The sequence below is a fragment of the Nesoenas mayeri genome (assembly GCF_963082525.1).
Source record: "Nesoenas mayeri genome assembly, chromosome: 6".
Taxonomy (NCBI): domain Eukaryota; kingdom Metazoa; phylum Chordata; class Aves; order Columbiformes; family Columbidae; genus Nesoenas; species Nesoenas mayeri.
Genome location: NC_137545.1, coordinates 43,992,911 through 44,020,586, shown reverse-complemented (window position 1 = coordinate 44,020,586; position 27,676 = coordinate 43,992,911). Strand labels below are relative to the sequence as shown.

Sequence of the window (27,676 nt, the reverse complement as noted above, 5' to 3'; positions counted from 1 at the left end):
GGTGTTTGTGCAGCCCGACTTGCACATGGTTTTGAAGACGCTCTGTTTCATTACCAACAAGGATCCTCGTTAGTGTTTTAACCAGCTCTTGACCTTCGTCTTGATTATCTACCATACTTTAGACCCTACTGTGCGTTTTATACTGTGGGTATAATATGTATAAATGCTGATCACGTTTATTTTAGTGGATTTTGAGTACCATCAAAGAGTTTGAACTGTATTTCAGTGTTGTTCTGCGGTTCACAGCCTAGGAGACCATGAGCAAGCTGCAGGAGTGAAGGTCTGGCAGCATCTTCCTTGGGCTCCTGTGTAAGCTTGGCCAGTCACAAAGTATTTGTGTGTGTGTTTCTCCCTCAGCAGTGGGATTGGTATCTACACTGTCTGGGGCTTCCGTCATACCTGCTTTTAGCACTGGCGCTCTCAGCAGTGGAAGCAAAGCATTCTATTCAGCATCAGAGCCTCAGGAGTTTGAGAGTAATGCTAGTCTGTTTTCAGAGAAATAATAAATATGTCTTTCCTTCTATTTAAGAATGCTTTTAAGACCTGAAAAAATGGATCCTGTAACTTGTTTGCCCTTATTATGGAGGTTTCACAATATTCTGAAAGGTGATTTACTGTATGAAGAGGTGAAATTGTTGGTTTTTGTTAGAGAATAGCCTAAAATGGGAGGAGCCTGGACACAAGGGGAAGGTGTTGGGATGTTGATGCCTCTGGTGTTTGTAAGGGGAATCACTTTTCTGGGCATGAGAGGCGTGTTAAGATTGATTTAACTTGCTCGGTGTGGCTTCCACTAGCACAGGAATCGCCGAGCACACTCTGTGCTGTTCTCCTTCACCAGCGTTATCTCTATCAAGCCCTTACTTTGCACAGAAATACTAAACCCTTCATTCTGGTTTTCTACAGTAGAAAAATACAGGAAAACCTGTGGTGTGGTTAAGATTTTTGGTGTGGATGATAGTTCTTTGCTGTAGCAGTAATACAAACCCCTGCTGTCTGAGCTGTCTGTTGCAGGAAGGTGTGGATCTCAACACTTGGCTGAGCGGGAGCCCCCGTGTCCCGCCCTGGGCCGTGTCCCCTGACTCGGGAGTGTCTCTGCAGCCGGGGCTTTGGTTCTTTGTCACCTTGGCCGCCCACTCTGGCTTTGCCATGTGTCCCCTATCTGCACAGCTGGAGCTAGAAGGGCCGTTTATTCCAGAGCTGGGAATTTATGAGATTTATGAGTCAGTCTATTTTTTGACTCCCCACAACAGCAACAAGCGGTGTTGGAATACTTGTGTTGTCTCCACGTAGCTTAAAGTTCTCCCTGGTGCATTGAACCTTGTCTGAACGTTGTTTGGATTGTGACCTCCTGTTTCCAGTAACCTGGAACTGTTTGAAATGGAAACCTATTAAGCCTACACTTTTTAAGGGTGACTTTCAAAGGCAGCTTTGTTACAATATCGAACGTTTGAACAAAACCAATTCACCTGTTTCCCAGAAAAGAGGAATGGAAAAGGTACTTTTTTTCATTGAAGAAGGATATCATTGTGACCTTGTTTTGATCAGCTCTGCAGCTGGATGGCTGGAATTGAAATGGGGTGAGGAGCTAGCTGTTGTTCAAAGAAGTTATTCCGACCGTGCGGACGGTGTTTGGATTCAAGGGGTGCACGCATTTGGAAACCCACGCTTCACCCCGTTACCGGGCTCCCCGCGGCTCCGAGTCCCGCGCTGTGGGCGCGGCGGGCGCACGGCGGCCGGCACCAACACGTCCTGAGCAGGAGCCGTCGCACACCCGGGCTGAGAAGCGAGCCCGTCTCTGAGGCAGAGCGTGCAGCTGGAAACCGGGGAGTAGGGCTGTTCTCCCGCTTTTTCTTTTTGGCCATTAATTGACTTTATTTTTCCCATTTCAGTAAGTCTAGCATAAGGAAATCTTACATGTGCCGCTTTGCCAGAGGGAAAACGCAGTTGCTGTGGTTCGCCTATGCGGTGGACTCCAGGTAGGCTGGGGAAGAGCTTGCATCCTGAACGCGAGGTGCGGATCTCCTTCATTACACCAGCGGGCGGTTGAAATCAGCTGCAAAATGGGGTTATAACACGCACGCTGTAAGAGATGTCAGCAATTCCAGAAATGCAAAGGCTCGTTAGATCCGTTCTGCAGACAGGATATACAGAAATACCTTAAAATCAAAACGGATTGTTGGAGTAGCTGTTAACAACAGCGTGGGAGAAGACTGCGCTCTGAATACGACCCCTTCCAGTCAGTAAACCGCTCAGCCTGCTTTCCTGATTTTCTTTAAAGGGCTGTCTTGCTGTACATTTCTATGCTGCTTTGAGCTTGTGGGGCTTTTCAAAAGAGTTTTTCTTCGTGTGTGAAAATCAATTTGTTCCTAATTGTAGTGCAGATTGAGCAATTGAAAAGAGAAAATAGTCATACATGACAGGCTCTGTACCTTTATTACTGCAATAACTGCATGGTACAACTTAACTATTGTATAGGTCTTTTAATCTGGCAACAACAAACCAAAGGCATAGAAAGTATGCTACAGAATACTTTATTTAAAGCTGTTTTGAATGCACAAGAAGCAACTATGCCGTAAGTGATATTCTAGGCCTTTTGACTGACAAGAGGTGCTGACAATTAAAAAGTAAAGCAATAGAGAAGTTAAATGAGTGTTTCTAGCAGTTTTCACTTGGGAAAGCACTTCCAAATTCTTATTCCCCATTCCATCTCACAGCAGATCAATGTGCGTCCTCAGCAGAAACCAGGGTCTCTGAGGAGGAGTTCTGGAGCAGCTCAAGAAGCTCACAAGGGCCATATGGCAGTAACCCAAACGAGATAACGTGTGAAATGGTGGCACTAGTGAGGCTCTCCTGTACATCCTTAAAGAGGAGATGTTTCTGGTGTGCGTCTCCAACACCGCTTGCGGTGGGGAAACACAACAGCAGACCGGTGGGGTCGCAGCTCGGTGAGTGGCCGGGATCACCGCCATTCCATGGGCTGGGCCCGGGCGGGTTTCACCGCTTGCAGGGGTCTGCGGCAGGTACCGCGTGAAACAGGGAAAACGCTCTTTCTGCATAAAATTCCTCTTTCTGATCAACACAGAGGAGCAAATTCTTGTCTGTAGTTAAGCACAGAAGTGAGAGCGTGATCTCGCGGGAGGGTTAGGAGGTGCTGCTTCCCAGCGCCTCTGGGAAGGATTGGAGCGCTTGCTCTGGTACCTTTAGAAACTCAGTCAAGGTATCTGCGTACATTCAGAACATTGTTTTTCCATTGAATGTATCTTCAAGTATTTACAACCCAGTACTTTCCATCTTCACGTACAAAGACTGGAGGAGGCTGGTCCCGCCGCGCGCGTCTGTGCCGCCCGCCCTGCCTCTGCACGTCCCCAGTGCCGCACGTCTGTGCCGCCCTCCCTGCAGCACGTCCCCAGTGCCGCACACAGCCCTCGCAGCCCTTCTCCTGTTCATTTAAAAGGAAAAGACTTGGGTGGAGCTACCTGGGATGTTGCAAATCATGTAAAGTGTGTTGCAGGTCACCTTCCTTCTCCCTTCTGGTGTAAGGAGAAGAAAGGATGTGTCAGTAAACCCGGGGGAAGAGTAGTTGTGTCTCCCTGTTCAGCATGTAGTCAAGGCACTGCTTTGGATGACTTGGCTGCCATAGGAGATCAACATTGAAATATTACAACTGAATGTAAAAAAAAAAAAAAAAAAAAAGCCTGGTTAGGTATAAAATCCAGTATGTTTACAATACTCTGATCATTTTGCAGAAAACTTTAAAAAACAATTATTTAAAGGTGGAATATTTAAAAGAAGAGTTTTCTATTCAGAAGTGTGACCTGTTCGTCTATTGGATATGGGAAATACAAGGAAGTTTTAATAACCTCAGTTTTAAATACAGATGGCGGGGTTGTAGGGTGCTACAGCGTTGCTACCGAGCGGATGTGAGCGTGTTCCCTCTCCCGGTCCCCAGCAGAAAGACTTAAAATCTGAGCAGGCAAGCTGGGGTTTGCAATGGGAAACTGAGTGAACGCAAGCAAGGTTGAAAACTGCTTTTTTTTCAGTGAAATGGGCTACTTTTTAATGGTCATTGAGCAGACACCGCTGTATAATTAGCGACTTAAAAAAAGTTTTCATTTTGTAACACAGGCTTCTATTGTCATTTTCCGTTTATACAATATTTAAGTCTGAAGGATCTATTATCCCATTAACCCAAGGGGAATTTACGTGCTTAACTTCTATTAACCTTAGTACAAATGATCTGGGTGGATCCTTGTCCTGTGGTAGACCAGGTCTTTAATTCTTTGTTTTCTCCACCTCTCCCTCCTCCTCTTCATGAAGTCTGTCCTTCCGTTCCGCACTGGAACGGCAGGGAGCTGCGCGGGCAGGGGACGCGGATCAGCACGCAGCGCTTGTATCTGGAGTGTTAACGACTCGGCCGTATCGCAAGCGAAGAGGCTGCGCTGCTGGCGATGAAAGTCACCTCTTGATGAGCTTTCCATGTTAATCTCCTAGTGATCTTGGCTGTGCTCTTGGACCAGTTCTGTAGTAGATAAAAAGTAATGACCTTCTCTTGTGCAGGGAAAGAAGTTTGGCAGATTTATTAAATCATCTTCGTTGATTGGATGGTGAGTCCTTGTGAACTGAACTGAGAAGAACATCCTCACTGAAGACCTGATGTTGCAATCCTGTAATTCCTTTAGCCCATAACTTTTTATCACTTAATCAGCTTTTACATCTGCTTTGCTTGATTCTGCTTTTCAGGCCGCACTACAGATGCATAGCTCTCTTCCATGTAAACAGAGTTCCTTAGTCACCAACTCGTTCCGTGGCTCCAGTCCTTATCTTAAGGACATGAAGGAAAAACAACACGGTTGATGTGGTTTGAATCCCAACTTGCAATTAAGGGTAAGATTTTTTTCCCTTCTGTGCCTTGTGGCTTCGATCTGGAAAACCAGAGAGGCATTTCTGACTTCCATAAATGGGATAACTCTCAATTCCATATGGAGTGAGACCAGGGCAGGAAAGCCGGGCACAGCGAGGTGGGGAAGGGGCGGGAAGGGAGAGCAACGGCCCCACCGACAGCCGCCCGCGGGCTGGCTGGGCCGGGCACGGCTCTTGCTCAGCTTTTGGACTCCGATTCCAAGCGTCCTCTTTCTGCCGCACGTCACGAGCGCGGTGCCGGCAGCTGCGGTGACATGAGGTGCCTGCAGGACTCCGGCTGGTAATCCTGTGGAAAGGGAGCGGGTTCCCACACAATTGGGCGCTCTCCTTTCCAGAGCGTAGTTCGTGGTTCTGAGTGATGACTTAGGCTCTAGCTGGCCAAGCCAAAAAGCTGCTGAGATGTTCTGTGTTTTCTTGGGTGCCTTCAGCAGCCTAACGTGGAACTTTGCCACACAAGAGGTATTTTATTGCTTCTTAAACCAGCTTTTGGCAGATGGAATGCACGATACAACACTAATCTTGGGTAGTCTGTGCTGTCCTGACTGTGAAACATGAAATAGCAATTCATGGCTATTACTTGGTGCCATTTCCCAACCACTTTGCAGAGCAGCTAGCGAGAACTGTGGGACAAATGTATGTACATGCGTTCTGTGATTGCTTGTTTTATGATTAGCATTACTATTACATTGAATTCCTTCAAGTAGTATTTGAATCTCTAGCCCTCCCACAGCCGCGTTTCAGCATCTCCAGCCGTGCTTGCTGCTGGCTGCAGCTGCCGTTGCTCTCCGGTGCGTGGGGACAGCGCCGCGGAAGCTGCGGTTCTCTCCGCAGCGCTGCAGTGGTGCTCGGGTGCACGCCGCAGCCTGTCCTCCCCAGCCCGCTGTCCTCGCGCTCTGCAGCATCCTTTGGGAAGTTCTTCTTCAGGAGATCCTCTGCGTTTTTCCCCAGACATTCCTAGAATCAGTTGTGAAACAATCAGTTGTGAACCAGTTGTGAACAGCTGGAAGAAGGAAACAAACCTGCAAACCATCATAAAAATAGAGAAAGGTGTGCACAAATATTTCAAAGATTAGCAAAGCTCTGGGAGGTTTTGAAAGTGTACTGGGATTGAGTCATTGTATAAGGCTGAAAAAGTGAGCTAGAGAGAATCAGGGAAGGGCTATCAGAGGATTTTCTTTTCATGCCTTTAGTTATGAGAAACACTGCTGACCTTATCACAGTTACTGGGAATTCTTGCTTAGAATTGGAATTCTAGCAGCTTATTGTGTCTGTGTAGGTAGCCTGTGAGGACTGATCTGGAGCTCTGTGTAGCTGTTCTGATACGGTTCCTCTTGATCGTTTCTGTCCTTTTGGTTTGCAGTGTGTTTTTCCCCCAGACCTCAGTTTCACTCCTTGTGTGTCCCTCCCGCACCGGCCCCTCGCCCCGTGTCCCTGCCCGCACCGGCCCCTCGCCCCGTGTCCCTGCCCGCACCGGCCCCTCGCCCCGTGTCCCTGCCCGCACCGGCCCCTCGCCCCGTGTCCCTCCCGCACCGGCCCCTCGCCCCGTGTCCCTGCCCACACCGGCCCCTCGCCTCGTGTCCCTCCCGCACCGGCCCCTCGCCTCGTGTCCCTCCTGCACCAGCCCCTCGCCCCGTGTCCCTGCCCGCACCGGCCCCTCGCCTCGTGTCCCTCCTGCACCAGCCCCTCGCCCCGTGTCCCTGCCCACACCGGCCCCTCGCCCCGTGTCCCTGCCCACACCGGCCCCTCGCCCCGTGTCCCTGCCCACACCGGCCCCTCGCCCCGTGTCCCTCCCGCACCGGCCCCTCGCCCTGTGTCCCTCCGCAGCCGGAAGGAGCTGGGTGCCAGCCCTGTGTCACCCCAGCAGCCATTTGTAACCTGGTTATAATATCCGCCAGTGCTGCTTAAAGAGCAAACCTTACATGTGCCGGTTCAATGGGAATTCCCAAGGAAAGTATCTCAACAATTGTTTTGTCATTAAAAGGCTTGTATCTGTGGCATTAAGTACATTGTAAATATTCAGATGTTGCAGAGAAAGAACTAATTTATTACTTTAATTAGTTTGTAGTGTACTTTACATTATTGTAATGTGCAATATTAAAATAATGAACAGAACAGAGGTATGCGTGCGTTCTGTTCAGCACAGCAATTTAATAATCCACTTGGCAAAAGCTCCTCTAATAATACATGAACTGTGAAATGTGTTTGAAATGCCAGTTGTAATTAAGAACTTTCGAACTTCACGTTTGCAGTACATGCACTGCTAAAATGTGGATGCTTTGCGAAACAGGCAAGAGGGGATCCAGTTTTCAGTCTGTTTTCAATAATAGTTCAACTGCTGGTATTTCTTAGATATTTAAACAGAACATTTACTATTGACACAGTAATCTCTGCCCTTCTGATTTGCACTCGTGGGAATGAAAGAATGCAATCAAGAACACATTATTTTTTGGTGTGGATTCTGTGGTCCCACGTTACTGCCTTGGTGAATCAGAATCACTGTTCAGGGCGTTTGTTGTTGTTCTTCAGATCTGCACGAAACTACCTGTGGAGAAAAAATGTGATGAATACAGTGGGTTTCCTTGAGAAGTGTAAAGTGCAGAATGCTGGGAATTCAGCGTCCGAGGCAGTTGGCTGTATCCCTTGTTACCCTGAGTTAAGTTGCTGAACCTGTGGCCGTGTGGCCGGTGGGCTGGTTGGGAACCTGTCCCTTCGGCCCTGCCGCCGCTGGGATGCCACCCGTGGGCCGTGCCCCGTGGGGCCGCCTGGCCCCGGACACGTGGGGGCAGTGGGGCCAGAGCTGCCCTCTGGTAGAGAGACGTTTCAATGCTTGAACGTGGTTGGAAAAGTGAAGCATTTGGACATTTGAATCAGCCATTTAATTCCTGATTTTTTATATTTCTTACATAATAAACCACTTTTTAGCTCAGCTCTGTTAAGAACATTCTGTCCTATATGACTTGAGCTCTTCATGTGGCACAATGCCAGCCTATTGAATGGCATTTCAGGAATATTTTGCAAACAGTGCTTTTCTGGTTTTTATTAGTTTTGGTGTTGTGTGTGTGTTTGCTTGTGTGTTTTCCCCTAATCATGGATCTGTGTTTAAAGGGAGTGACTCCTCTTTTGCCTTAATAAAAAGGCTGGATTGGATGACCGTGGGAAGGGCAGGTATAATGTAAACTGACTTCATATGCTGCTTACAGGAGCAAGTGAATGGGTATTGTGGGAAGTATAATACAATGAAACTTCCCTTCCCTCTGCTGTTCTTACTACCCGTTTTCTTGATTGGCAGTGGGCTCATGTATTTGGAAAAACTAACGAGATAAAAATGTAAAGCAGATTCTAGGCAGTGGGTGAATAGGTGTGTGCAGTGATTTAGGGCAGTGCAGACAGCACTGTACAAACAGTGGGGACAGCACGGAGTTACTGGCATAGCAGTTTTGTCTGAGGAACACAACTGTGCGATTCATGTTTTGTCAGCTGAGCAAAGTTATCTATTTGATGCTTATTTGTGCTCTCTGGTTTGTATGAAAGCCATTGGAAATCCAGCTTGTGCCCCAGTATTGATTTCTCCTTGACTCACAAGGCTGTAACACAAGAGCTACATGAAAACAGCTAAGGAAAGTGATCGTGCCCTGTCATGAACTTGCTGTGTAAGATTCGCCATGCAAACCACTGCAAATCAAATGAATTAAGGAGGCTTGAGATGATTTGAGTCCAGACCAGTGTCTGTATCTGCTCAGCGCTCCGTGGTGTGCTGTCCTGCAGTCGGTGGTTGTCCCGACAGGCTCTGCTGGGCCGTTCTGCTCTCAACACCCATCTCCTGCTTGAATTCGTTAAAGTATTTGGGATGACCAAAAGCATGACATTTGTAGAGGGGAAACCTACTACTTAGCAAAAATTATTGCCCAGTACTTCTTTTAATAACTTCTTCTGAGGAAACTAAGGTGAATGCTTCATGTGTGTCTATTCAGGTGGGACCAGTCACATCCAATTCTCTTTTGTGAGAAATGACATGATCAGTGAGGATGCTCGGAGTTATTTACATCACAGTGCTTACATCGGAGGGCTGTTGATGTCAGTATGTCTCTGCTAGCTGGCGCAGCGCCGGGGCCGGCAGAGCGGGCGCTGTGCGCGCCCCGCGAGCGCTCAGCCCGTCCCGCTCCGACAGCGCTGCACGCCTGGCCCGGCGCCGCCGAGGGCTCGGCGCGGGGGCGGTGCGTGCTTAGTTCTTTTTAGGAGTGAAATTGTAGCTTTGCCACTGCTAAAGCAGCTCTACCAAACACGGCTCTCATTACAATTTATTTATTATTACATAACTGTGATCCTGCTAAGGGAACGCCTTCAAAATTCTGAGGAGAAAGATCATATGTGAAGAGTAATGTCTGTGCAAAGGAGCGCTGCTGTAACACTTTACGTTTTTCTTTCCATACTGTGTGAGTTTGAATTCTAGCCTGAAATAATTTTGTAAGAATAGCTAAAAGAAAAGCAGCCGTTTCCATGCTGTGTGCCTTTGCATCACTGGAATGCGAATGGACAAGTGCCATTTGATGTACGTATCCTAATTAATCCCTCTTGCATATTTCAAGCACCCATGCCCAGCTGCAGCCGCCGTGTTTGTCAACCACCGCAAACCATTCCCCTACAGTTTCTGAGGTTGTGCCGTTAATCCTTGCTGGCACAGACAGACTTACCCGGTTTGCGCGCCAGTGGCCCATACACCGCCGGCAGCGCTGCCCAGGTGAGCTGGGGAGGGCGGGAGGCGGAGAGCTCTGGGTTTTGGGATCTTGTGCCTTTTTCTTCCCCCGCCTGTGTTTCCCTGGTTGCAAGGGTGAGTTTTGGCTCTCCTCCTCTAAAACATCTTATTAGCAATTATGGCTGTTTTCTAGCTGCCTTTTTTTCTAGAAAGGACATTTCAGCAAGTGCAACAAAGTTATAAACAGGCCTCCACTGAGAATTAGTTACAAAATGGAAGAAAATAGGTTAAAAATAGTGTAATGCTCAGCTAAATAATAATTCTTAACTTTGGAGATAGAGCTGGAGCTGGGAAAAGTTGTGTGTGTTCTGAGAGAATAGCAGCAGAAATGGAAGCTGCTTGAAGAACCTCAAAACTCGATAGTTTTCATTAAAACATGAAAACACACCAGTTAATGCTTGTGCTTGGCTGTGCTGACAAACTGCATTGAACTTTTGAAGATTAACTCAGGTTGTGGGAGGCAAAGTAGCTGCTGGCTTGTCTGTGTCAACGTGGCATTCGTTGCAGGCAGAGTATCTCTAACAAGTTATCTGCAAATATTTTAACAGAGACTTTAATTTTACAACCACTGTAAAATTTCCTGTTGTTTTCACGTTGTTAATTTGCCTGTACTTCATGAAAACTCACAGCAGCGTTCAGCCTGGTGGGACACTTTGCATGGAACAAAACAGAATTGCTATGTGAGCAAGAAGTGGGGCAGACACGGCGTCACTGGAGGTGCCGCTCACCGAGAGCTCGGACTGGGGTGGCGCTGGCTTCCTGAGCCAAAGTCTTTCCCAAGCACAGAGCAGCAGAACTGGAGGCTGTGTGCACGGTGAAATGCACTAGAGGTGGAAAAGAAGTATTTTAATATCTTGATATTAAAGCACTTACTGTAGCATAGAAAAACAGATGAAAAATGGCTGCAATGCTTGTTCCTTTGAGGAGTACAAAGTTCTGTTAGTGCTTGACGAATCCATTGCGAAAGAGCTGGCAGGCCAACAAAGGAGGGACACGGTAATCCTGTTGGCAGCAGCGTGGAGCGGACGGGCGTCCTGCTGCTCCGGACAGCGGTGGCGTGCATCGGGATCCGCGCTGGCCGCGGGCCACGAGCACGGCTCGCTGCCGCCACCGCCACGGGGAGCTCGCCGTTGTGTCAACCAGCACCCGTGCCAGGGATGCGTCAGGCATGGATTTTGGCACGTTGGGCTCAGCGATCTGTGCTGTCCCAGCCACGTTATGTTGGGAATGGTGCCGGCCCGGTGGCAAGAGGAGCCAGGGGGCTGGGCCCTGCCCCGGATCTGCCCACCCTTGGCCAGAGCTGCTGTCCTCGGGCTGGTGACAGGGACCCTTGGCCAGAGCTGCTGTCCCTGGGCTGGTGACAGGGACCCTTGGCCAGAGCTGCTGTCCCTGGGCTGGTGACAGGGACCCTTGGCCAGAGCTGCTGTCCTTGGGCTGGTGACAGGGACCCTTGGCTAACTGCACCGCTCAAAAGCTGCCAGAAGGTGAAGCGTCTGTGGCCGAGCGCGCTGAGTTCCACGGGCCCTGGCTGGAGTGGCGTGCGGTTACAGACATGCCCAAGTTGAAGGATGCGAGCGGACTCTGGGCTGGCAGCGCTGGCCTCTGTTAGTTCATAGGTTCATTAAAGGATTTTACACGTATTGAAAGTTTGAGTGCTGAAAAGGAATTTATGATCTGATGTTACTGAAATGTTTTTGGCAATTTTGCCTAAAATCTTTTCCATATAAGATTTTATTGCATATTATGCCAGTCAGGTGTGAATTGCACATTAACATGCCGAAAGGTGGTGCTTGCTCAATGATTATGTATTGCTGATAGGATTACAAATCGTTTGTAACCGGGTTGCATGGGTGGGCAGGAGCTCCGCGTGGTGCGGCTGCTGCAGCTCTGTCTCCTCACCCGCCCCGGCAGGTTCTGCGGTGGAAGGCGCAGCAGGAGGCGGCTGCGAGGCTGGAGGCGGCTGGAGCTGCCAGGAGGAGAGAGCAGCAGGACGAGGAAGAGAGGCTGCGGAAACAGCAGGAGATGATTCGCAGAGCTCAGGAGAGAGAGAAAGTATGGGAACCTTTTATACATTTTTACATATGTTCATGTGTGCAGTTGCCTTTAAAATCCCTAACTGATCTCACTACCTTATATTCTTGTAAAGTATTAAGTATTAGTATAGAGATGAGCGAATGGTTAGTTGAGCCTTGCTGCTGGCCATTTTAGCCTTAAAGCTGCCTGCTCTTACACACCAGCTATGGTACTCCATTACATTTGTCAAAAGAAAAAGGCATACACAAGAGTATGTAACTGTCTCCCTGTCACAAACGTCTGTGCAGAGGCACTACTGGATTTCTGCTGCTTGCAGACTTCTGCAGCTCAGCAGTGTGGCACAGCCGCTGCAGGCTCCAGCGCTGCACTTCTGCATGCTGCAATGCAGCACACCAGCCCTCGGAGAGCCGCCTGCCAGCCAGCGCGGCACGGGGCGGCACGGGGACCCCGGGGCGGCGCAGGGACCCTGGGACAGCACAGGGACCCCGGGGCGGCGCAGGGACCCTGGGACAGCGCAGGGACCCCGGGGCGGCGCAGGGACCCCGGGGCGGCGCAGGGACCCCGGGACAGCGCAGGGACCCCGGGGCGGTGCAGGGACCCCGTCAGCCCTGCAGCACAGTGGGGATGTTAACGGTTTCAGGGGATCAGAAGTCTAGGTTAGATCATTCTAAGGACTGAACTGGTGACTACTTGGGAAATGGCTTTGAGGCATAAGCCTAAACTTCAACTTAATAGAAAATCACAGGTCTGGTATAGTGAATGTAATGCTTTCAGAAAATCAAGCTGTGTCACATACGTATTTGCTGCTTGTGTTATGAGAAACTTCACTGCTGCTTTTCTGTCTGCTGCAGCTTGTTCCGCTTGTTATTCTGAACTCATGCTGTGCTCCTGGGGAGGGGGACGGGAAGGGGCTCCGTGGGGCTGTGCAACCAGTCCACCACCAGTGTTCCTTTTACATGTGAATGCTTTAGCTGTGCAAACTTTCCGCTTTTTCTCCAGCCTGTGTGTAACGTCTATACAGAACAGTTCTCTGCCTGTGCACGGGTGGAGTTGCAGCTGTTGGAGGTCAGGAGGCAGATGTTTCATCTGAGTATATTACACCTGAGATCCTTAAAAAGGGCAGCAGTGGTTTTCTTCTTAATGCAGCCTGAAGGTGTTGGTGAGAGCCATCTGAGCGAGCCAGCGTGTGCCCAGGGGCCAAGAGGCCACGGCATCCTGGCTGGGACCAGCACTGGCGTGGCCAGCAGGACCAGGGCAGCGACCGTCCCTGTGCTGGGACCTGGAGAGGCCAAACCGCCAATGCTGGGGCAGTTCTGGGCCCCTCACGCCAAGAAAGGCCTTGAGGTGCTGGAGCGAGTGGAGAGAAGGGAACGGAGCTGGTGAGGGGCTGGAGCACAATGTGATGGAGACTGAGGGACCTGGGGGTTCAGCTGGAGAACAGGAGCTGAGGGGAGACCTTCTGATCTCTGACCTGCCTGAAAGGAGCTTGGAGCCAGGGGGGTCGGGCTCTGCTCCCCAGGAACAAGCGCCAGGAGCAGAGGAAACGGCCTCAAGTTGCCCAGGGGAGGTTGAGGTTGGATGTGGGAACAATTTCTTCCCCAAAGGGCTGTGGGGCATTGGAACAGGCTGCCCAGGGCAGTGCTGGAGTCACCAGCCCTGGAGGGCTGGACGGACGGACATGAGGTTCTCAGGACGGGTCAGTGGTGGACTTGGCAAGTGCTATGTTAACAATTGGACTTGATAACCTTAAAGGTCTTGTCCAACCTGAATGGCTCTATGATTTGTAACAGGTGTCATGGCAAGGTGGGAATTACAAGTTCGCTGCAAATTCCGCAGCTTGTATTTGAAGAACTGTCCGGGGTTTAGGAACACAGCCCTGTAGGATTTTTTTTAATGAAGAATTTGGAATTTCACTTCAGCAATATTTTCTTAAACCTCCATTCCTCATTTTGCACCCAAAGCCCCTCATCTTTCCAGATGGGCTTCCCTGCTCAGGTCTCACCTTCCTGCCCTGACCTTTGTTTCTCACTCAGCCCTGGGGAGCTCCAGAGCCCCATGCGGCCGCTCAGCCGCTCCTGGGGCCGCGGATCAGCGCTGACTGCTCCGACCCGCTGCTCCGGAGCGCTGGCTGCTCCGACCCGCTGCTCCGGAGCGCTGGCTGCCCGGACCTCTGGCTCCGGAGCGCTGGCTGCCCGGACCTCCCGCTCCGGAGCGCTGGCTGCCCGGACCCCCCTCTCCGGAGCGCTGGCTGCCCGGACCCCCCTCTCCGGAGCGCTGGCTGCCCGGACCCCCCGCTCCGGAGCGCTGGCTGCCCGGACCCCCCTCTCCGGAGCGCTGGCTGCCCGGACCTCCCGCTCCGGAGCGCTGGCTGCCTGGACCCCCCGCTCCGGAGCGCTGGCTGCCTGGAGCAGCGTGGCTGAAGGTTTTGGTGGCAGAGCAGGAGAGCGAGGAGCAAGTCACAGGGTGATCTTTAGTCTGCGGAGTCAGAACCCGTATTCACTGTAGTGCCTCAGTCTGATTTTACTCTTTCTGTTGTTCTTGCAAATCTTTTGTTAGCCCGTACTGTTCTGAAACATAAATTTTATTCTAAACAGATCAAACCTGGAATTTCTTTAACGCTTTTCTTACTTTATTTGTTCTCACTGTCCTGGCTTGTGAGTGATTTGGTTTGTTGTTTGCTGTATTTGTTCAAACTCCAGGTGAAAAAGTACTGGGCTGAGAAACAGCGCAGGTGGCAAGAACGGGCAGAGAAAGATCTGCAGCGTCTGGAGGAGTTCAGAAAACTAATGGCTGAGCAAGCAGTGAGAGACCGAGAACGGTAAAAGAAATCAAATGTTAATACCTATAGTGTCAGTAGGAACTTCTTATAATCGACTTTCTAAATTAGAATAAATTGAGATAAGTATGTTTTTAACTTCTATTTCACGGTTACCCCAGTCCATACACCGCGGTTGCATCATGCTTGGATCCTGGGTGTCGTTTTTTCTTTAGTTTGAATTCGTTCATATCCATTGAAGTTTTAGACCTATGTAAGTGCTCAACTGTTGTCATCATGATAGGGTGCACACATTAAAACCAGCTCCGTTTGTGTTTTTTTTAATTATAGCTTGATAATAATACCTTCTACATTTCCACTTTGCAAAATTATTTATAACTAGGTTTGTTTTGTTTGAGAGGCAAGTGAGAGGAGCACATTAAGCACTCAACAGCCTCAAAGATAATTACAATTCTTTTAGAGGGTCTTAAACTGTGTGTGTAGTTGTAGGTGCTGTTCGCCTGTTGGATGTAATTTAGGAGTTCAACCTGTCACATCTGAATCCTTGCCAAGTCTTTGCTGCCGAACATGCCCTCTAATGACCTGGTGAAGAAATACTTGATTTCATAGGGAAATCCTCTGCCACAGAGGAGCACGGAAACCCTGTATGGGGGCTGGTTCTAACTGCTCTCATATCACAAGATTACTTTTTTCACATGGAAGGAGCCACCAAATTGCATGGACCTGAAATGTAATTAAGATAGGGTTAAAGTACCACTGGCATTAGAATATTAAACTTGGTCTTAAGCATTCTGTGGGAAACACTACTTCAAATGGGATTGTGTTCCGATACCTTGCTGACAGCTCAACTTAAATATCTGCATCCTTATGCTACAAATATATTTGTACCGTTCCTTATACATACCTGCAATGATTTTAGCACATAGCGAAAGGAACGCATACTTGAATTACTGAGTTTTCAGCATAAGTGACCAGGAAAAGTGGTTTTATTTGAACCTATGTCCAGCACTATGCCACACAGCTGGGCTTTGCTCTTTTCTAGTGCTAATGAACGCTGCAGAATAAAAGGTGAGGAGATGGCACAGTTCATTGAGGAGCACATGAAGGAAATAATCACACCTTCGGGCTATTATGAATCAAAAGTCAGTAAAAGCTCAGCATTATGCTTCCCAGAATTGGCATACTGTACAAAATAACACGGTTTAAAGAAAAATGCTTACTGTTTGTGGAGATTAATAATTCTTTGAAATTACTTAATGCTTTTCATCTTCAAAGCCTTAGAAACATTAACCACAGAAGGGCAGAGAGCTGTTGCTGTTATGAGGTTGGGTGGTGCGACACGTCTGGCCTAGGGCAGCGCGCAGCCTGTCCTGGCTGGGCTGAGGAGCCGCGGGCACGCTGAGCTCAGAGCGCGGAGCCTGGAGCCCTCGCACCGCCGCACTGCTCCACCGCCGCAGCACCGCTGCACCGCCGCACTGCTCCACCGCCGCAGCACCGCTGCACCGCCGCACTGCTCCACCACCGCAGCACCGCTGCACCGCCGCACTGCTCCACCGCCGCAGCACCGCTGCACTGCCGCACTGCTCCACCGCTGCACTGCTGCAGCTGGCTCGAGTCTTTGCGCAGTGATGAGGACGGCAGCTCAGGCTGCACCGCAGTTCTGCTCGGACGCGTTTCCAGGCTCTTTTGGGAAAGGAAAAGGTTTTTGGATTGTGAGCTGACTGACTGTTCCAAGTACAAGGTGTAGCCTAGACACAGTGCGTAGAGTTTCTAACAGGTACAGCAAGACATTAAAAAATGGTCTGCTCTTATCCTGATTTGCTTTTAAAATGAATTCAAAATTAAGTAATCATGTATATAAAAAAGAAACTTGGTATCGCAGGGTCATTGTGGTGCTCTGTTTATTCAGGTCTTGCTTGGTAACTGCAAGATGCTGAGTAGCCAGAGCTATGACCGTATCAAAGGAAGGGACTAAAGGCACCTGAAAGCGGATGTAGAATTTCCAGGGACTAAGTCCCAGTTTGCTGTCTGCAGCTGCTCTGCGTAGGGCTGTCTGACAGCCAGGACGTCGCACCGACGGGGCATCTCGTTCTTTGACCCGGTAGCTGCAGTTTCCTGTTGCGTGTGTCCCAGAGCCGCCTCAGAACTGCCAGCACTCGCCCGGACCCCGGTGGGGTGAAGTTGTGCAGGTTCCATAGGTGTTGATCAAATAAAAGATGACGAGAGCAGCGACTTCAGCACAAAATTCTGAATGCTATCTGCATTCAGACACACAGCAGGGGAGGAAACGCTTGTGCTGTGATTTCTGCTCCAAGCACAACATCTATTCTATATTTTTTTTTAATCTAAGTAATTTAATGCAAAATTTCAAACAAAGGTTGTAAACCTGTTTTTAAAGATGGTGGGGCTGGGGTAAGAACCTGGGTCTGCCGAGATTCTGAAAAATGCCCCAACAAGTAGGCAAAAATTAGACTTCTTTTTCGGTTTCTTCTACTCCCATTCATTTCGTATTGTTTGCTGATAGTGATCCTGCTGTTAAAATGGGTGGACATGCCCTTACCTAAACGATTGTATATTCTAACGGTGATAATTGCTGATAATGCAGGAAATACAGATTTAAACTTTTCAGGCTAAGAACCTGAGACTGAAACTGTCTGGATAAGAGCTCTGATCACTGATGTGTATCATAAAGGGGCTGGCCACGTTTGAAAAGGAAGCGAAGAGTTCTGATCCTCCTTTTCAATACAAATGAAAGGTTTGACGGGTGAGGGCTGCAGGACAGGAACGCTCCAAAGCACAGCGGTGCTGCGGGACCGGGGAGCGCGCTCCCTCCCGCACCGACCGCGGAGCAGGGCTGGGGGCCGGGGCCGGCGCGGGGTGAGCGCTGTGATGTACAGCAGAGCCCGGGGTGATGTACAGCAGAGCCCGGGGTGATGTACAGCCACTGCGGGCCCAGAGCTGAGCACTGACAACATGTGTGTGCAAGCATAGCTGTGGGTGATGTACAGCAGAGCTGTGGGTGATGTACAGCAGAGCTGTGTGTGATGTATAGTCACTGCGGGCTCAGAGCTGAGCACTGACACCACACGTGTGTGCAAGCAGAGCCGTGGGTGATGTACAGCAGAGCCATGGGTGGTGTACAGCAGAGCTGTGGGTGATGTACAGCCACTGCAGCTGGGCCTTCGTATGCACACAGGGTCACAGCCCAGCTGTTCCCTATGGCTGAAGTTGGGGCTGCGCACCTGTGTCTTCAGGATACTGAATTGTGAGCTCTCTTTTAATGTGGTATCAAGAACGACAAACTGCATTTAGGTCTTACTGTGCTTCAAGAATTAGCTTCCAAAAGGGCACGTTTGGCTGTAGCCAGAAGCCTGCTTCTCCCTTTTCTGATCCATGCAGTGAGCTGCAGTCAGGTTCTCCACCAGGTCCCGTAGGTACGCACTGGATTCAATATACATAGAATATTCTAAAACAGTATTTCCCCCGCCTCTCTCAAGCAACACATTTTGCATTAACATAGCAGGGTAAGAATGAAACTGGCACGAAATCCTGCACGTGTTTTCCTGCCTCCCTGCGAGGGGCGGCCGGGGCAGCCGCGCTGCCGGGCAGGGGAGCGCCGGGACGTTGTGCACAGCGCTGCAGCTGGGAGCACAAGCAGACGTCTCAGCCGGGTGACTGACAGCAGAGAACAAGATAAATTGTGATATAGGAAAAAAACCCCTATATAGTAACCCAGTTTTTTAAAGTTTTGCTAAAGCTTTCATAATAACCATAGTAATTCATTATTTCCTATTGAATGTTTATGAGATGGTGTCTGAAAGCAGAGTTCTAATGAAATTATGCTTGTCAAAAATTACAAAAGTGTGTACCCACAATACTTCAAAAAAGTAGCTTTACTGAAACTAAGCAGCTAAGCTTATTTTTTCAGCTGGTGATTTAGTAAAATTGTTACTCACCGTGGTACTTAAAGCCAAAATCGAGTATTAAGACATTTTAATTTAAAGCTTTCCTATAAAATTTGTGAAGTAGCTAACATAGTGCTAAGTATAAGAGGGTGAAAGAGAACTAACGACTTGATTTGGATGAGGACACTGTGAAACCAGCGCTCAAGTAAACATTTAAAGCCAAGTATAAAAATATTGGAAGAATGTTCCAAGTTCGGAACACAATGTACGGCTGGGTGTGTATTTACAAGTTCTCTGCCTGCCCCGAGTGCACATCCCACAGCTCTGCTGCTGCCCTGGGACAGCGAAACCTCAGCCTTGCTAATCCTGGCCTCGGCCTCTCCAGATGGGCAACGTGACATCTTGGGACAGGTCATGCAAACTAGCTGCTGCTGGAGGTGCCGGCTGCCCACGGTCACACCGGTGACGGTCACACCAGCTGCTGCTGGAGGTGCCGGCTGCCCACGGTCACACCGGTGACGGTCACACCAGCTGCTGCTGGAGGTGCCGGCTGCCCACGGTCACACCGGTGACGGTCACACCAGCTGCTGCTGGAGGTGCCACGTCCTCGCTGTGCCCACGATCACACCGGTGACGGTCACACCAGCTGCTGCTGGAGGTACCGGCTGCCCATGGTCACACTGGTGACGGTCACACCAGCTGCTGCTGGAGGTGCCGCTTCCTCGCTGTGCCGGCTGCCCACGGTCACACTGGTTACAATCACATCTGCTCACACTGGGCCTGGAAATGCCAGAAAGGTTCCCATTGCCAATACTTTGCTTTCTGATGTACAGGGAAACTTCCGCAGCGGTGACAAAGCATCTGAGCTCAGGGCTGTGTGAGTGCCCCTCCGTTCTCCTTCTTGGCCATTTACAGAAGTTTTCAGGGTACTGAGTTTCGTGTTTGGTAACACTGGGGTTTTAGAACAGGTATCATAGCAGTCAGCTCAAGCAGGGTGAAAGGTTTGCAATAGGGTGTTTTTCTTGTGATTTTTCATACAAATATGAACATCTTTTTATTTTCCGTCCCACAAGCAGCTGGCTGTGCTGTCTGCTGGAGGCCAGCGCTGCAGCGAGGAGCTGCGGCCGCCTCGGGGACGGCCCCGGGCACTTCGTTCCGCTCTTGGGACACGTTGGTTTGCCCAGATAATTGTTATTGCATTGTTGATGCAGGGGGCTTTCCAGCTGCCAGCATAACTGCGTGTTTAATTCTGATTTTGCAGTTTATAGCACAAGTTATATACTCCTTTGAGCTTACTACAATTTTCAAAGTAAGAAAATAAAACTACATTTTTCATTGCAATTGAAGCTCTTCCTTCCTGTCCCTCTAAAGGCAAGTTGAAATGTGAAGGGCAAAAGGAGGATGATTGAATGCAAAGCATGGCCGGGGCAGCTCTGGGCGAGGACTGGAAGCGACTCAGCAGAGACCGCCCGCGGCTTGCAGAGACGGGCTTGGGGAGTCACGAATGCAGCCGTGGTGCTGCGGTCGGGGCTGTAAATCCCACGGCGACAGGCTGACCAGCAAAAATAACGCTGCAGGGCAGATTCCCGCGTGATTTGTGCCAACCTCCTGGGTTTTCCTTTTGAAAAGTTTTCTTGCCTTTTCCAGTAAGAAGCTTGGGAGTGATGTTTCTTATAATGGAAAAGGGTTATAGGAAAGAGCTCTCCTGCCATACACAGATGTCAGGGAACAGATGTCAGAGATGTCTGTGCCTCCTCTTGGCAAAGAAAACGGGGAAAAAAAGAGTAACAGGGCTATATAAAGCGTGCTAGAGAACGTCTGTGTGCTGGAAATGAAATCTGAAAGGTTGGCCAAGTTGTTTAAAAAAACGACGACGACCAAAGAGGAAAAACCCCAAACAAGTAACAAATACAAGTCCCCGAACCCCACTTTCCCAAAAACTCCAAGTCAAAAAGCTAACAAAAGTAACACATTGAAATGAAAAAGCATTTTTGGCGTTTTTCAGGTGTTTTGATAAACCACCATATTATTATTAGGTAGATACAGAAACCATCAGAGTAGTTTCAGACTGACATAACAGCAGTGTGAAGGCACGCTTGACCGATGTTGTTTCCGTTTGTGTGTGTGCTGGTCTGCAGGGTCGAGTTTAGACGGGCGCTACTGGAGAAGCGGCTGCTGCAGAGACGGGAGCTGGCCCTGCGAGGAGCCCGCGCGGAGGAGGAGAGCGCGCGCGGCCGCCCGGCGCACCGGCCACAGGTGGGGCTGGGACTGCAGTGGGGCTGGGACTGCAGGTGGGGCTGGCACTGCAGGTGGGGCTGGGACTGCAGTGGGGCTGGGACTGCAGTGGGGCTGGGACTGCAGGTGGGGCTGGGACTGCAGTGAGGCTGGGACTGCAGTGGGGCTGGGACTGCAGTGGGGCTGGGACTGCAGGTGGGGCTGGCACTGCAGGTGGGGCTGGCGCGGCAGGTGGGGCTGGCACTGCAGGTGGGGCTGGCGCGGCAGGTGGGGCTGGCACTGCAGGTGGGGCTGGGACTGCAGGTGGGGCTGGCACCGCCTGCGCACGTTCACAGAATCACAGAATGGACTAGGTTGGAAAAGCCCTCAGAGATCATCGAGTCCAACCCTTGGTCCAACTCCAGTCCATTGACTAGATCATGGCACTAAGTGCCATGTCCCATCTCAGTTTCAAAACCTCCAGGGACAGCGAGTCCAGCACCTCCCTGGGCAGCCATTCCAATGCCTGACCACTCTCTCTGCACAGAATTGCTTTCTAATCTCCAGCCTAAATTTCCCCTGGCAAAGTTTAGGCCCATGCCCCCTTGTCCTATTATTCACAAGCAGTCACAACACAGACGTGCGCTGGTGTTTGTGTGAACCATAGGAAGAACAACCTAGCAAAGGCAAATAAATGAACAAGTTAAAATGCGCTTTTAGTCCGACTTTAACAGTAATTTTGTTGGTTATAAATCTTATGTGCTTTATAACTCTGACAACAGTAACACTATGATGTTAAATTGCACCGTAGAAGCTGGTGACATTCGAAAGCAGATAGATACTGTTTTTTCTGGGTTGGATGTGACTTCCTTTCTCCTTTCTTTTAATAATCCTAAGTCTGCTTGGAGTCTTAGGCGAGATTTACGAGTAATTGAAATTCTTTTTAAATTCTGAAAACATACAGACCTTGGAAACTTTTCCTCAGAGAGACATTTAACTCTCCGTAAAGCTTTTGCATGTTATTTCAGAAGGACGTCCCAGAAAATGCTTGTCCATGTTTGTCATAATAAATGTCGGGGGATGTTTTTCCTCGTGCTGACTTCTGAAGGAGTAATTTTACCTTTGGTTATATTTTTGTATCTTATCTCCTTGTTTCTTCCTCCAAAGATTAAAAGCAAAAATCTGGAGTTGACATTCTTTACAGCCCAGGGACTGCAGGCTAAAGGTGCAGCTGAAGCAAAGCAAGGGAGGGAGCAAAGGTGCGCTAAAATCCGGCTGGTTTGGGGCAGCTCAAACACCGTCAGTGCAGCGGCTCCTGCCCGGGGCTGCCCGTGTCCCAGGCACGGCGTTTGGAGCGGCCCCGACCTCACCTCAGCGCGTCCCTCGGTTTGACCCGGCCCGTGGTCCCTCGCCACCGTCGGTGGCCTCGCGCTGCTCGCCCTTCAGCAGCTGCCGAGAAACCAAACCGTGACGCGGTCAAACGTCCGCAGCACCTTCTGCGGGAGAGCTGAGCGCCACGGGGGCGAATAAACCTCACCGGGCTGCTGGTTCACTCGTGCTTCAGCTGCTGAACTCAGGCTTGTTTCCAGTCAATAATGCTTTGTTTTTAATAACCTGCTTCAATTAAATATTTTGCAGTATTAACAGTGTTATTTTAGGTTGTCGTTGCTTTTTTAATAATAACTCTGTTCCATCTTTTCTGAGTTACTGGTTGAATTGCATTATCTTTTGTGTTGGATTTAACAAGAGCGTCTTGATCTGTTGATCTTTTCTGACCCACCCAACTCTCATACCAAAGCAGAAGAAGGTTCCAGAGTGGCCTGTGGCCAGGGTGGCAGAGGCCTCGCTTCATTGCATTTTGCTAACTAACTTTTATCGTTTGTGTTTCACACTGAGGAAATATTGCTTCATAAAACATGCCCCTTGCTTGTTTGTGGAAAAACAAAAAGGATCTTTAGTAAAGTCATCCAGTCTGTATATTTTGACAGCCTGTAAATACAAAGATGATACTTTATTGAAGAGATGGAAAAAAATATTATCGTACACAATTTTAGATCTTTGTTCTGGTTTTAACCACTCAGGTGGTGTCCTGACTTGGGTTATTTTGCTCATGCATCTTCCTGTATTTACCAAAGTAGCGTTAGCCGGTATCTGAAAATATTAACACAGAGGAAACAAGCAATGGAGAAAGATTGATTCCTTCACAGTGGTGTCTGGGAGAACCTAGATCCTGATCTGCCGTGGGAAATCAGACAGTTAAAACCGAGGGGCTTGAGAAAACTCCCAAGGAATTATGTGGTTTGTGGCGTATCACTCAATGTTGTTGGCTGTGACTCTAAAATGGTGAACTACGGATCTGGACACCTTCAAAAAGAGGGCAATTTGTACTTCAGGAGCTGCGGCTGTTGCCGAACCGGGAGTGAGCTGGTTGTGGCCGCAGGCGCTGAGCGGCAGAGCCCGTGCGGCGTCTCCTCGGGAGCCGCGGTGCAGCCGCGTGGCCGCGGTCACCTGGCTGCGCTGGGTTCGAGTTCTAGGCTTTACAGCTTCTATGTACGGGTACAACGTGGCTTTAGACAACTTCAGACATTTTTAAACCAGGTAAATGGTGATGTTCTCAAAGGACAGCTTATTGCTAGTAACATTTCTCACCTTAGGTCTGCATAGATGGAGTAGTTGTTAGGTGACACAGAGTAACTGTTGTTTCCATGCCCTGTACCTTAGGTCGCCGTTGTTGCACAGTTCGATCCCGCCAGAGCAGTGGCTGACACGGTGGCCTCTAGAGCTCGGATGGGCATCAGAGCCGAAGAAGAGTTTTATCTTCAAAAGCCGCTGTTTAAGTTGCACACATACAGTGAACAGCAGGTAATTGTAATCATGCCATATAGTTTATTGTATGCACATATATTTTAATAGCAATATATGATCATAATGTTAAAAATATATACTAAACAGCAATATTAACAGTAGAACATAGAATATAATGTGTGTAAAAACAAAAACATTAGGAGTAATAGGCGGGGTAATCTCTCAGACACAGCGCAGGCGCCGGAGGGGACGCGGGAGGGGACGCGGGGTCCCTGCAGGCGGAGCAGGCGTCCCGCGCTCCCCGGGCAGCGTGTCCCGCCGCGCTGTGCGGAGCGCGTCCTCCTGCGCTCGCTGCGCCTGTGCAGAACTCACCCTTTCACGCTGTTGTACGCCTGCTCAAGAGAGCCCTTCCTCCTTTCCTTCCTTTCCACTGCTCCAGTTTGCATTGTACTAAGTATTTGAGGTAAGTAGGCTCAGTGTGAAAGTTAGCATCTTGACTGCCTTTACACCACTGCTGGATTGAAGATCATTTGGGATGTGATGTGCAAGGGCTGAAGGAGAAGCAACCAGTGTAAACGAAGCAGGGAACTGGACTGCACTCCAGTTTCAGGTCCCTCGGATTGCTGAGGACAGGGCTTGCTCACTTGCAAATGGAATTCAACAGCATAGGGGAGGACTTTTTGATTCCCTTTCTGTCCCCATCTGCTCAGTCATTTGACATTATTCCCACCCTGGAATTTGAAAGTTGCGTTTAGAGAAAGAGAAGTGCCATGATATAATTCTATGGCACAAAAGCTTTCTTTTAGCAATGAATAATCCAAAATGTAATGATATATATAACTAAGCTTGGCCAGCACTTCCCATTTTAAGACATTTTAAAGCTTCTCAGTTTGGTAAAGGAGAGATGCGGTACAAGAGATGTACATTTTATTTGGCTATTAAAATTTAGCCAAATCTGACCTATGTATGAGGTTCTGAAAAGCCTTCGCTTAAAAATGCTCTGAGAAAATGTGTATTTGGGACTGCTACCTGAATGACCAGACTGTGGCTCGTGTTGTGGCTCCCAGCAGCCGTGGTGCTGCCGCGGGCGGTTCCTGCCGCATCTGGGGTGCTGGTCCTGCGCTGCAATGGCTCTGGCTCTGGGTCACGTTCCGGGGCTGCTGGAACTGGACACAGCGGGACTCCTGCGCTTCCAGGGCTCCCCCCTGCAGCCCGGGGAAGCAGCCTTTGAAAGAGGCTTAGCAGTTTTGTCAAATATCCTCTCAACAAGTTTTAGAAGTCATTTCCCTGGGCACTGATTGTTGTCATGTCAATGGAAGTGACGCTGCCACGTAGTCACAAGGCAACACCGTGAGAAGAACGGTCGGTGCGTTGGAAGCACCGGGTGCCGTGGAACAGGCCGGAGGGCTCCGGCGCGGCGCTGGAGCCGGTGCTGATGGCAGCCGCGCTGATGGCAGCGCTGGTGGAGCCCGCGGCCCGGCCGCGAGCAGCCAGGCCAACAGTCTCCCTGCTTCTCACCTACCCTTCCAGTTCTGCTAAGGAATGACAACTGGGGCTCATCATTAAATACTGTGTGATCGTTAATATTGAAAAGCATAACATGAAGATATGTGCAGTGATATAAGGGTTGTTCACTGTAGAGTTTCTCTGCTTTTGAAGACCTTATGTTATGGCCCTAATTTGCTGTCTTTTAAATTTTTAAAAATATATACATCCACAGATAACCAGTAAGATACACTGTGTGTATAAGGACAGTATTGTTTTGTTTCTGCTTCTCATTGCTGTGGTTTGTGTGAACAGATCGTTTCTGACCCCAGGCTGCGTGTGGAGCTGGCTCTTCGGGAGGCTGGGCTCCATGGAGCGCCGTACGCCAGGGAGATCTTACCAAAAATCCCTCCACCGAAGCTTCCAAGAAGAGACATGGAATCTACAGCGTTTAAGATGTAGAGTACCTCGCATCAGGAGCAGAAAAACCTCGGGGGTGTTGTCCGGCCTATAATGTGGAAACTGTAAATAAATTTCCCTGGGGCCATGTCCCAGAACTGCTGTGTTCTCGCGTGTCCCAGAACTGCTGTGTTCTCGGTGTGTCCCAGAACTGCTGTGTTCTCGGCGTGTCCCAGAACCACCGCGTTCTCGGCGTGTCCCAGAACTGCTGTGTTCTCAGCGTGTCCCAGAACCACCGCGTTCTCGGTGTGTCCCAGAACTGCTGTGTTCTCGGTGTGTCCCAGAACCGCTGTGTTCTCGGCGTGTCCCAGAACTGCTGTGTTCTCGGTGTGTCCCAGAACTGCTGTGTTCTCGGTGTGTCCCAGAACCGCTGTGTTCTCGGCGTGTCCCAGAACCGCTGTGTTCTCACGTGTCCCAGAACCACCGCGTTCTCGCGTGTCCCAGAACTGCTGTGTTCTCGCGTGTCCCAGAACCACCGCGTTCTCGGCGTGTCCTAGAACTGCTGTGTTCTCGCGTGTCCCAGAACCACCGCGTTCTCGGCGTGTCCTAGAACTGCTGTGTTCTCGCGTGTCCCAGAACCACCGCGTTCTCGGTGTGTCCCAGAACTGCTGTGTTCTCAGCGTGTCCCGGAACTGCCGTATTCTTAGTATGTCCCCGAACCACCACATTCTCATGTGTCCCGGAACTGCTGCGTTCTCGGCATGTCCCCGAACCGCTGTGTTCTTGGCGTGTCCCCCGCCGTGCCGTGCCGGCAGGGCCAGGGCTGGGCTGACATCCCGTCCTGGAGCGAGGACGCGGCACCGAGCCTCCCGCCGGCCCGCGCCGACTCACGGCATCTCCAGTGCGAGTGCGGGGGCTCAACGGGCACCCTAAATGCAAAATAGCTTTGGAGAACGGCCACTTTATATTATGATACGTGAACACATCCCACAACCTTCATTCCAGCTTCCTTGAGAATTTGATCATTTTAATTACAAAATCCTCATTATCATTAGTGTTTCTATTATTTCTTGATAGTTACAAGAAGAAACGTAACCTTTGTCTATATTTAGAAACCAATTTGCTGCATCACATTTACTGCAAACCAGCCGTGCAGTTTTATATTGCAGATTGGTCTTTCAGTATAAATTACAAATAACATTTCAGATCTGGGATCTTTATTTTGGACCTGAAATTACTGAAAATGATGCTATTAAATGAAAGGGAAATGGATGTAGTTTTATTTTGTAACCAATTATGTTTTCAAGCCTCACCTGAGTGTAAAATGTATGTAAACAAGTGACAATTAGCGGTTTAACAAAAAATTTTGAACAATGATTGACGTGAGAAGGATCTGAACACCCATGGGTGTGTCTGGATCAGCGCGGGAAGTTGCCGGGACAGGGACAGTGACAGCGACAGCTGCTGTGCAGACCGGCCGCGCTGCCCACCCGCAGCGCAGCCTGAGCGCCCAAGCAGGTCGTTCCAGCGGGGGGAACGCTGCAGGACCACCCGAAAGCCATGGGAGCGGCGTGTCGTCTGTATTTGGCCTTTGCATGTTTGTGCTAAAATTACGATTCTGTGTATATTTGTGCATTTATTTCGGTGTCTTGTTTGGGGCAGCTCATGGTTTTCAGGGCACCCTTGGCCAGCTTGACTGCTTGTTGTGCGCTCTGCGTTGTGCCCAGCGCTGCTCCTCGTCCCTGCGGAGCGCAGGCTGGCTGCTGGCCGGCTGCCCGCACACAGGGCTTCCCGCACACAGGGCTTCCCGCACTCAGGGCTTCTCGCACTCAGGGCAGGCTTTTTCTCTTTGAAAGCAGATCTGTAAGACCATTTCAGCTGTACAAAACCTTTTCAGATTATAGTTATCTTTTACAACATCTATTAAAAAAATCTAAATGAAGCAGACTTTTTTGAAGTGAAGGGCACTGATTTTGAGGCAGCGTCTCGTGATTGTCCTCGGGTCTGTTGTTTCTCAGGGAACAGGCTGGACGGAGGTTCGCTCACATGGACGAGTTCGTGCTTGCTCGCTGCAGCTGTGGGTCGGGTCTTGTTCTTGATACAGTGGGGCCAGATGAGGATTTTTAGAGGGATTTTCCTGCACCGGTGGAGCATGGAAAAGGTGCGGTCGGTGTGAGTAGGTGCGGGGACTGCGCTCAGCACCGCTCCTGGAGCTCCCGCGGCCGCTGTCCCGGCCTGGCCGGCGCCTCCGCGGGACCGGGGCCATGGAAAGATGCAGGAAACTACTTGTATATAAACCCAGTAGTTTATAAAATTGCTATTAATGGGAAATAGACTCTTCAACCAGCATCTCTTGCAGCCCTGGTTTGTTGGTTCTGACTCAGT

General features: G+C 49.8%; 1 protein-coding gene across 1 annotated transcript in view; it reads left to right on the top strand.

Moving 5' to 3' along the window:
• CCDC148 (coiled-coil domain containing 148) overlaps positions 1 to 25,354 on the top strand; it is a gene marked incomplete at both ends in the record, with an annotated part of 51,849 nt that extends 26,495 nt beyond the window's left edge. The window contains 9 exons of the mRNA XM_080346980.1: positions 1,012 to 1,220; positions 1,890 to 1,976; positions 9,014 to 9,134; positions 9,602 to 9,658; positions 11,585 to 11,725; positions 14,407 to 14,525; positions 20,527 to 20,644; positions 23,324 to 23,464; positions 25,208 to 25,354. Of these exons, the coding sequence (XP_080203106.1) occupies positions 1,012 to 1,220; positions 1,890 to 1,976; positions 9,014 to 9,134; positions 9,602 to 9,658; positions 11,585 to 11,725; positions 14,407 to 14,525; positions 20,527 to 20,644; positions 23,324 to 23,464; positions 25,208 to 25,354 (1,140 nt within the window). The remainder of the gene's footprint in view (positions 1 to 1,011; positions 1,221 to 1,889; positions 1,977 to 9,013; positions 9,135 to 9,601; positions 9,659 to 11,584; positions 11,726 to 14,406; positions 14,526 to 20,526; positions 20,645 to 23,323; positions 23,465 to 25,207) is intronic.
• Between the last annotated feature and the right edge of the window lie 2,322 nt (positions 25,355 to 27,676).